This window comes from Taudactylus pleione, unplaced genomic scaffold, assembly GCF_031769625.1.
Source record: "Taudactylus pleione unplaced genomic scaffold, aTauple2 ptg000021l, whole genome shotgun sequence".
NCBI classification, from domain to species: Eukaryota; Metazoa; Chordata; class Amphibia; order Anura; family Myobatrachidae; genus Taudactylus; species Taudactylus pleione.
The window spans coordinates 15589965-15600912 of NW_028284423.1; the positions used below are offsets into that span (position 1 = coordinate 15589965).

At 38.3% G+C, this 10948-nt stretch overlaps 1 protein-coding gene across 1 annotated transcript in view; it reads left to right on the forward strand.

Annotated features, from left to right (window-relative positions):
• The window catches only part of GALNTL6 (polypeptide N-acetylgalactosaminyltransferase like 6), a 1410303-nt gene extending 1404182 nt beyond the window's left edge, over positions 1–6121 (forward strand). The window contains exon 12 of the mRNA XM_088448140.1: positions 4962–6121. Within this exon, the coding sequence (XP_088304266.1) occupies positions 4962–5129 (168 nt within the window). The 3' untranslated portion in view covers positions 5130–6121. The remainder of the gene's footprint in view (positions 1–4961) is intronic.
• Positions 6122–10948: the final 4827 nt, after the last annotated feature.

Sequence of the window (10948 nt, forward strand, 5' to 3'; positions counted from 1 at the left end):
ACCGCAGCAGTCACTGGACACAGGGACTAGAGTGGACACAGCACAGCAGTACCCACTGTATTTAATAAAATGCACAAGCAAATACTCAGCTAATACGTATAATTAATACAAAATAAACTAAAATACAAGCTTATCAGGTGTGTGTGTGTGTGCTAAATCTATATTTAAAGAAATCACTTTAATACCCTTAATTGGGATTTTTAACTTTACAAAGGAGTCTTCTGAATATTACACAGAAAATAATTATATAGTTGCAGCAATTTATGGAGTGGTGAATGATCAGATTTAAACTGAAAGGAATTACAATAGGCATCCAATTGATAACCTTCAAATACTTCAGTATTTTCGAATGGCCCCAATTTCAATATTTATAGACTCTAATGTATGACATGTTGCTTATCACATGAAAGGCTTTGACAGCAGAGTTAATACAAACATAAATAAGATTTTATATTAAATAGTTGGTTATGATATTGTTAACTGAATAATTGAATTTAATACAACCACAACTTTATTTAAAAATTCTATAAACACATTACATAAAGCAAATATCATTAAACAACTCTGGTAATGATGACTGAATAACTGGGAAGCAGAGAAGAGACAGGTTTTTCTTTTTCAAGCACACAATGTGCAGAGTTAGTCACCTTCACCCTCCACTAACATTGCAATGCTCACAAAGAAAGGCACAGAATAGAAATAATTGGAGGGTCAGGTGCCTAACAACACCTGTCATGTTGCAGACCTTTCAGTGAGGACAAGCTGCAAATCTAGGCAGCCGGATAATAGGTGTATAACATAATGGGCCAAATGTAATAGGGTGAGAGTTTAGAAAAGTGAGAGTTTCTGACACTTTTTAAACTTTGCCAATGTAATAAAGTCCAAAAACAAAGTAACAGAGAAAACTTGCATGTTTTTTTAGACTTAAAAAACACTCACGATTTAAATCTCATTCAGATGTTTTCCCATTTTGAAGATAAAACTCAACCAATGTGAGAGTTTTACTGCTAAACTCTCACATTTTCTAAACTCTCACCCTATTACATTTGGCCCAATATGTTTAAATTATAAGTTAGATTCTAACATGGTGGAACTCTAATGAAAAAACACAGACTGACAGAGGGAGGGAATAGACAAGTGCAATAAACATTTCTTACCCGAACTAGCATTCACCCTCCTACCATCAGTACCAGATTTAGGGGCATATTCAATTAGGTGCGAAAAGTCTAAATCTTTTCGCCTGGTGAGGTTTCCACCGTCATTGCTGGTTTTCAATGCGGAAAGTATTGCGCGCATCCCCGTCTTTTCCCCGTATTCAATTAGAAAATCGGCGAAAATGGCACCCGGCAAAACGCAAACTAGTCCCAGAAAATTCGGGGTACATGAAAATGGGTGCATGCATGGTCAAAAATCGCAAAAGTGCGGTTTTAAAAAAAACAGAAAAACGCACCTTCAGCAAGCAACTCTAAACAAAAAAAATCCTCCCCCATACTTGCAGACCCCCCCCCCCCCCGAAGTCTGTTTTGCTAGTGTTTAAGTTTGTACCCCAACTTTGTACTTTTTCACCCCCTTTTTCAAAGTCATATTTTGGGGTGTTCTTAAAATTTTCATAACATTTTTTTGACACAGTTTACCTTTCAGGACCTGTTCTAAGGGTGCAGGGTGGTTTCCCCACCTTTGCACCCCAAAATCGCAATTCTGCACTTTTTCCAGCTGGTTTCATAGGTGAATCTTTTTCGCCTATACCAATGCATTGACTTTCCACACCGGCGAAAAGTCCCCACAATTGGATACAGGGATAAGTTTCCGCCTGGCAAAATGACATCACCGGTTAAACTTTTACGGCAAAAACGGCTTTTCGCACCTACTTGAATATGGCCCTAAGGGTCAAATGGGCCTGGGACTAACAAGGGCCTATTGTGAGAAGCAGAGGAGCTGTGGCCAGTGTGGTGTGGGTGTGGCCAGTGTTGAGTGGGTGTAGCCAGTGCTATGTAAGTGTGTACATACCACATACTCTGAGCCCCAATGTCTCCCTAAATATGTAAAAGTATAAAAATTGCATCATTTTGTGATGAAAATGGAAATACAATTTTAATATTTAGAACTTATAGCCGATTGTGTGGCAAGCTGGTGGCTGGGAATCGTCATACTGTGATGATGATAGGCCTATTTTTATGTGGAGGCCTGGAGCTGTAGATCCATCTGTCCTATTATTAATCTGGCCCTGCTTACCATTCTCTACATTAAACCAATATTTTACATAAAAGAATACACCCAAATCTGACACAAAACAAATTTCACATAAAACAATATACTTTAACTTTACATAAAACAATATACAGTCACAGGAATGTGTCCTGCCAATGATTTCAACAATGTGAAAAACACCTAAAATAATGTAGATGTAAACAATAATAATGAGTGAAACAGACAGTTCAAAATTGGTTTGGGGATTGCTATCACAAATATGCTATTTATCTTCAAATTACAAAAACAGAATGTTATGCATTTTAACTGCAGCATAATCATATCCAATTACTCAGGAAGTATTTACATTGTTATTACAAGGACACATTATCAGAGCCAAGTGATATGGTGAGCACATTAGCTATCCACATTAAAATGTTTATTATTATTTCAGCTCTTCCTCAGAGATTTGCTAAGACAAAATATAATATTAACACAATCTGGATTGACCTGTTGTCTAAATAAAACATTTATACAGTATAATGTTTTAATACTAGATATATAAACATATTATTTATGTTTATATAATGTGTTAATGCTCGGTATATAGTGTAAGTACACTCAATTTGTCTCAGGGTTTGAATTCTGCAGCCTAAAAATACGAATAAAAAGTACTACTCAACATGAGTATATAAGTAAGAATTTAACTTTCATTTCTTTTTACTTTATTGTGTTTTAGAATGAGGGAATAATCTTTCATTAAATGGTATTACCATTAAAGTATTAGGGCCTGATTCAGGGGCTGATTCAGCAAGTGCAATTCTGAACGCAGATTCCTGATTAATGGAAACTGCGCGTGCGCATGATTCATTCTGTGAGTGTACAGAATGGATCCTGCGTAATCGCATGCAGCCCCTTCAATGCCTCTGTCTGCTTGACAGGCAGAGGCTTTTAGGGACGGTGTTGGGGCATCCGGCGTTCCCATTTTGCGGGAGTGGCAAGGCCAGGGACTGTGTCGACGGACGCAGATTCCTGGCCTCGCAAGCCAGCCAGCCTAAGTAAGCTGAGGCTCACTCAGCTGGCCGGAGGCCCGGCGACATCCTCCATCGCGACCATCAACCACCGATGGTCGTGATGGTGATCCTACCTCGGTCGCAGTGCTGGGATCACAAATGCAGCAGTGGGTGTCATACCATCTCCTGCTGCATTTGCATATTTGCAAGGATGGAATTGCAAAGTTGCCTGAATGCAGCTTTACCATTCCATCCGATGCTGAATCACCCCCTCAGTTAGGAAAAAATAAATAAAAAAATAAATAAAAAAAAACAGCAAAGAAGGAGCACTTTGCTGATGGAACAAACAATGTTGCAATACAAGGAGTGAAAATGCATTTCTTCTTTTTTTTTGAATGCAGGCAAAATACTGTCTATGGGTCTGATTCACTACCGATCACAACTGTGATTGCAATAGCGGTTACGCATGCAGTCTCACTGCGATAATATGCTAATCCTTTGTGAACACTATGCCATCGCAGCACAACGTAAGGATGCCCACTTTACCGTACACACATCCGTAAATTTTAGCAAGACTGCAAAACCATCGGTACTACCGAGTACTATCACAAGCCTTACGCACTCTTACACAAGCTCTGACCATAGGAATTGCTAACTTCATCACATGCTATGAGTACTCGGGTTGTGTACGGCATAGCAGTGGCTAATTTATGCACACCCCTGTAACGGCATTCAAATGCCCTGGCACGTCTGCGTTTTGCTCAATCCCCTTCACCACCTCCGAACAGTACTTCCTGTCAATCACTCTGTGATGGGTCTGGGTAGTCACTGAAATCACAGTCCCGATCACAGTGCCCAGTTCACGCACGCACACTGCGATGCATATGCATGTGCAGAACGCAACAACCGGCAATTGTGTGCGTAATCACAGTTGCGATCGGTAGTGAATCAGGCTCTATGATTGCATGTAGCTTTAAATACTTGCCAGCTTTGTTTTTACAATGATATGTAGAATTGTGCTAGGACATCTCCCTTCCCAACTATAAATCTCTCTGTACATTTCCATCTGCCCCACCTGCAATGCAAGTTATTTGCTCCTTTTTTTGTTTGTTCCTAAATCTGATTCAAACCCCCAGTTACTCAGTACTTTACTTTAGTAGTTTCTCAAAAATATGTACTCTTAATAATCCATAGATTTGACCCACTTGTTTACATTTTTAAAACTAGCTAAATCACTGAGCCCACTGTTCCTGTCTGCTGAGATCTTTTTCTAAGAAAAAAAAAGTTCCTTTTACATGTTAAATGGGCAGATTGGCTTGTATTGAGTACAGAGTGGTCATATGATGACTGCACACATGGTAAGATAGTGGCCATCATTGAACCACATTATATATTATACTGTATATATAAATGGACCCGGGTCACCTAGGCTTCTCCGCACCCTCCCCCTCCCATCCCTGTCCCCTCCCATCCAGTTATACTTTACCCCTGGTCCTCTTCTTTCCAACGTTGTGGCACAAGTCACACCTAATATGCACAGCGATCAGTGACAGTTGGGGCATGAGCCAGGCATGTTAGGTGTGCATGCGATGCAACTGTGAGTAAGTTATGATGACCTAATTTGTAGCAGGCTCTAATTTTATAATAATAGATATACTATATATATATGCAAATATGTCAATCTGTATGAGGCATATAACTTGTGTAATGTTAAGTTGGGCTTGACAAAAACTAAAATATGTCTTTTTATTCTTTCCTTAGGATAAAACATTATTTCATCCTGTAAGCAACAGCTGCATTGACTGCAACCCAGCTGAGAAAAGACTATTCATGAACACATGTGATCCTCTATCTGAAACACAGCAGTGGGTTTTTGAACACATTAACATGACGATACTACAGAAATTCAACATATATAATAACTCTTAGAAGTCAACGCAACTGGCTCCAACCACCCTCAGTGGACTATAACTGGGCTAGAAGAGTCAGTGGTTTTGTTATTGGTGATTCCACCACCTCTTTGTGAGGATATTAGGAAAATATGCCACGCATAGGCAAGCGCTATGATATAACATCATATCCAAAGAGCTTGGATGAGCAATGAGAACTGATGCAGCTGCTCAGGACTTAAATAGACTTTCCTTGCTGGTTCAAGGGCAGTGATAACCTTTGGAATAATATTCTATGCTACCACAGTGAAATGCATTTTTAAACTTACTCAGGACACTTCCTGCTGTAGTGTGTAGCTGTGAATAGCAAATAGTGGATAATGTTCTTCCGTTTTTTATTTTTTAGTGGGGGGATGTCGGGATTGGACTGCATGATAAACATCAGTCTTTTAAAGCACCACAATCATAGACTGCAAACTAACACAAGCAGAGCCGGTGGCAAAATAATTATACAATGTGATTCTTTTCTTAAAATAAAGAAGTTAGCGGGTTTAACTCTCAGTTCTGCAAAACGCTTTTAGAAAATACCCCAATGCCTCTCCCCTCTGGTCATAAAACTGGAGCCTAGACACACGGAAGAAGGAGTTTTTGGTGTAGCATGAAATGGCCTGTGAGATGGTGAATTATTTGACTTCTTAATATTTGAAACATTGTTTTTTAATTGAAAAACATTAATAGAATAAAATAATATTGTACAACTAAATTTCCTGATACTGTGGTTGTTTAAAGAACATTTTTATGAAAATATGTTATGCAAATAGTCTTATTGAGGGGTATTCAATCGTTTTTTTGGAGGCGGCATTTTAACTGATGGGTGCCTGATGGAGCAGTTCATTTGTTGCTCTGTTCTGGCACAAGAGCAGCCTCCTTAAAATGCTCTGTAGGGCACCCATTAATTATCTTCACCCAAAAAAACAATGAGATTCTCCCATTTGCGTCAAGTAATCAAGAAATGAGTGGAAAAATAATGTCATCCTGTCAATTGTAATATTCTGTTATTCATAATTATATAAAACTTTTGGAGTGATTTATGAAAACAAGAGCTGGAAAAACTTTTTTGTTCACAACAACCAATCAGATATTGTTGTTGCTTATTTAAACTGACAACAATAATCTGTGTGATTGGTCCAGGCAACACCACAGCTTTCACCTTGTTTCCACCAAAAGTTTTAATGCACAGATTTATTTTCTCATAATTGAAATGAAGCCCTAAATAACTTAAAAAAACAGGGTAAGTGAGAATGAATTCTTACATATGAAATACGAAGTGGTTTTTATGTACTGTGTACTGAGCTGTATTTTTTTTGCACTATGCACAATACTGTGTCTCATTTATGAAGCACAAAACACCAAGGTGATGCACAAAATTGTCTTGCTCCCGTGTGGCTCACATAGGCAAACACAGGGGGTTTCCAGTTGCCTGGAAACTCCCCTCCCCAGCCCACACCATGACCACAACAGAATAGTAATATAATGGAATTTTACTAGTGCTCTCAGTATCACAAATTAAATAAGTAGCACCACCTGTGAATCTTTTAACATGTGTCAGACAGTAATAAATACACCTGTGCACTGTTACTGTAGGTATGCACTGCTAGAGACCAATTTGTAAATATATGTTCAGGGCAGTTCTAGATTCTTCTGCTGCTCCCCCAGACTCCCAAAATTGCTCCAATGCCTTGGAATAGTGCCCACATCTGAAAAACAAAAACCTTTGTATGATGCATATTAAAGCTGATTAAGTGCTAATTATGCCCTCTTCATGGACTGGTCACACTCGCTCTAAAACCAAGCATTTGGAAACCCCCAAGATTTTTCCACTTCTTCACACACCTATACGAAGGCAAATCGTGCCTAAAAAACAAGATTAAACATATATAATAAAGAAACATGCACAGATCACTAAGATCTATGTATGCTTATTAGGGTTAAAAGTGCATAAATAGTAAAAAAAAATACATTGTGATGTCCCCACCCCCTAAACCCATAACCATCCCTAGATCCTTTAGCCTGGTCTGGTCATGAAAAATCAGGAGAAATATATGGCATTGGGTTCCCCCTATTTCCATTAAGCAGCACCAGGCTCAACCAGCCCAGGTGGTAATGGCACAGCAGGAGGACACACATGTGGGGTACTACTACCAAAGCATCAACCAGCACCAAACTGGTCACCCCAGGGTTGGTAATCCTCAGAAATTGGGGTCAGAAATTTTTGGCAACCCCCCACACACACATGAATTGCGCTTATAGGGAACTTATGAACTCCTATTTCCACATCTAACATGGACAAATGTTTATCTCATAAAAGTAATTTGGACCTGAACTATATTCACCTAATGACTTCCCAAGGCATATCACAGTGTTGTGTTTATTCTATTGACATTTGATCAAAGAGAGTAAAAGCTCATACAAAACAAATATGTCAGAAAAGCACATTCCAAGAACTTATAATGTAGGGGAAGGTGGGTCTATTCAGTACAAAAATACAGAAATTCAAATATCACAGAAATCTTTAACCACAATCAAACAAAAAAATGTACAAGCAAAACAGTATTCTCTTTTATTTATATTGGGTGTAAATTACATCCAATAATTATTATTAACAATGAAAAAAATGTTTTTCGGAACAAAAATAATCATAACAATCTGCCTTTGACTGGGGGAAGTTGTTACAAAGGTTTAGGCAAATTGTTACCAATAAATTAATCTGTACAAAATCTTAATATAAAAAGCGTTTATTAGAAAACTTTGTACGTTTATCACAAAATCACATTTGGTAAATAGTCTGATGACAATGACAGACATCACTCATCGTCTTCACTGCCGAATTCTGAGTCGCAATTAGTGCAAGTAAATGCTACAGCATCACCTCTTACACAAGCAATATGAGTCAGCCCTTTACATGCAATACACTGGACCCACTCCTGGCCAGGTTTCAACAGATTGTAACTCTTAGTACACATTATACAGAAACACTCGTCTTCAGAACTCGACGATGTTTTGTCTACTTTCTTTTTATTTTTTTTAGATTTTGATATCATCTTCTTAGTCTTTTTATTTTTGCCTTCATTCCAGAGAAAAGGTTTCTTAACTTTCTGTAATTTTGCCTCTTTTTTCATTTCTTATATTTGCCTCTAGTTCTAGCTGGTCTTTATTATATTATAGTGTCAGTGAGTAATAACTTGCCCCTGATATTGTGTAACAAATTGCCCCAAGTGACGTCAGATAACCAAGATGGCTATAGTGATTTCCGTGCTTCAATTCATGATTCTAACAATAAAAATAAATACACTAATGGCAACAAAATGTATGATAAACTCTAATCTTTAACAGTCCAGCCAAGACACAACTTCAAATCTACATGAAAAAATATTACTTTGGAACAAGAAAAACAAGTTTCTTTAGAAACATATTACATAAACACTTTTGCATTAGCGATGTTTCGCTGAGCATTGATGGTAACATGTTTAAACTTGTTCCCAATCGCACGAACAGCGGTGCGAGGTGGGCATGGTTTTAGATTTAATTGTAACATCTTCTCCTAAATCAGTTCCAAAGGTTGATTCAGGTATTATTTTCCAAGCGCAGAAAGTGCTTCCAATGGTATAACCTCAACTTCATCAGGGATCCCAGATGAAGGTAATAACACCCTTGAAAGCAGCTGCTACTGTTGTATAAGAATACCTGGAACATCTTTTGGAACTGGTGACAATTTGTTGCTTATTTCAAGGTCTTGAGATATGATTTTTTGAAATTTTTGTTATGTATGAATTTTTGGGACTTATTTTTCAAATAATATTTGCGGAGCAACCTCAAAAACACCTGTTTTTGGGGGTTACCTGCAAATATAAGCATCGCCTGATGCAACAACCAACAACAAAAGCAGCCCCCTTAAGTTTCTATGGGGGCTGCTAGACTGCTGAATTTACCAAACTCCGGAATACAAAGCTTGGCCCTGGCAGCTAACACCATCTACAGGTGCCATAAGACAGGCACATGATCTGCCAGATAAATGTTGATGCATTATGTAACATCATTAGACTGAATTTAATCTCAACCAATCACAAACAACCAAAAGGGGAATACAGGATGCTATGCGTTATTATACAACCCTTTGAAAATGGCATGCCATCATCGGATACATTGAACCAGCTGCATTTTTATTAAATGTGTTAAGCTTAGAAAAGTAAATTTTTTTCATGCCATGTTAAGATAGCCTTCAAGGGACATATTTGTGAAATCAAGGGAGAGAGTGATTGTTTTTTTTATCCCTCCTCTCTCTGTGCAGCCTTCCCTTGTCTGAGCAGCTAGCTCTTCCTCTCTCCTATGTATGTTATATACCTAACCCTAATCCTTCCCAGGGGGGGTGCCTAACCCTATGTCCCCCTGGGGTACCCTAAACCTAACCCTCTCCCCCCCACAGCTAAGAGGACGGGTGCCCATACTTACCTCGTTCGGGCCCGCGTCCTTCTGTATTCCGGCGTCGGGATTATGACAGGTGTCGGTATATTGATGCCTGTCATAAATCCCTAGCCGGCATTCCGGCATTGGGATTGTGACCAGCGGCCGCTGGTCACATGACTACATCCCCTTCCTAGTACCTGTAGCCTTTATATTTACTTTCTGGCAACCAGGAGCAATCAAAGTCTTGCTAAGTGAACATAAGACAGAATCCAGGAAGAAATTGACCTGCTCTAGACTCCCAGACTTTGCCAGAGATTACCAGGCACAGTCAATACATATAGGTATGATCGATGTGCATGCAAGAATTAGGATCAGCACTGAATTTGAAGACAAGGATATTGCAGCTGCAATGACATAATGGGACTCTGAAGAGGATATCTTAGGGACAAGAACTTATCATTAATGGTGTCCCGCTTGTACTAATTTGAAAAATAATTTCTTATCACCGTGATTCAAGGTGCTAAGAAATGTTACTTTATGGGGAGAAATTAAATTTTTAATATATCGGCCACATAGGGCCAAATGTAATGGGGTAAGAGATTAGATAATGTGAGAGTTTAGCAGTAATCTCTCACATTGCTCCAGTTTTATCTTCAAAATGGGAAAACAACTGGATGAGAGTTTAAATCATGACAGTTTTTGAGTGTAAAAACATGTGAGTTTGCCTGTTCTCGGACTACATTGGGCAATTTTAAAAAGTGTGAGAGTTTACTGCTAAACTCTCACATTTTCTAAACTCTCACCCTATTACATTTGGCCCATAGTGTCATATGGCTAATTGTAACTATCACTTAGGTTTATTATCAGTTCATTCACTTTGATAAAAGATTTGTTTGTAATAATTCTGTCATTTGTAGTTTATGGATGTGTTATGGTGTTGGTGTCAACCACGTGGCTGTAACTCCTACCTCAGGAGTCATTCAGGTTTGATAACAGAATAATGGATGTCATGAAGATGCAGTTTAAATGTTACACAGGTATAACTATGACTAAGATTTAGTACATAGGCACCAAGGCACCTTCTTTTGATAAATAAATTATATGTTTGCATGATTTACAATTGTAGCAATTGATACATTGGCAGCCTATACATTACATTACTATGACTGTAGTGCACTGTGGTGCTTCATATAAACACATTGCAGTGCAAAGGTTTCAATTCACAATTACATTTGCTTTACATGTAGTAATATTTTCTACCACCAGATGTCACAACACTGCATTTCATATTGATATGCTATATAATTCACTTCATAAAAGACACTCATTCATAAATTTCTATTCCTTATTTAAAATACATAAAGATAGCTGACATCACACCCACAAACTCCAATG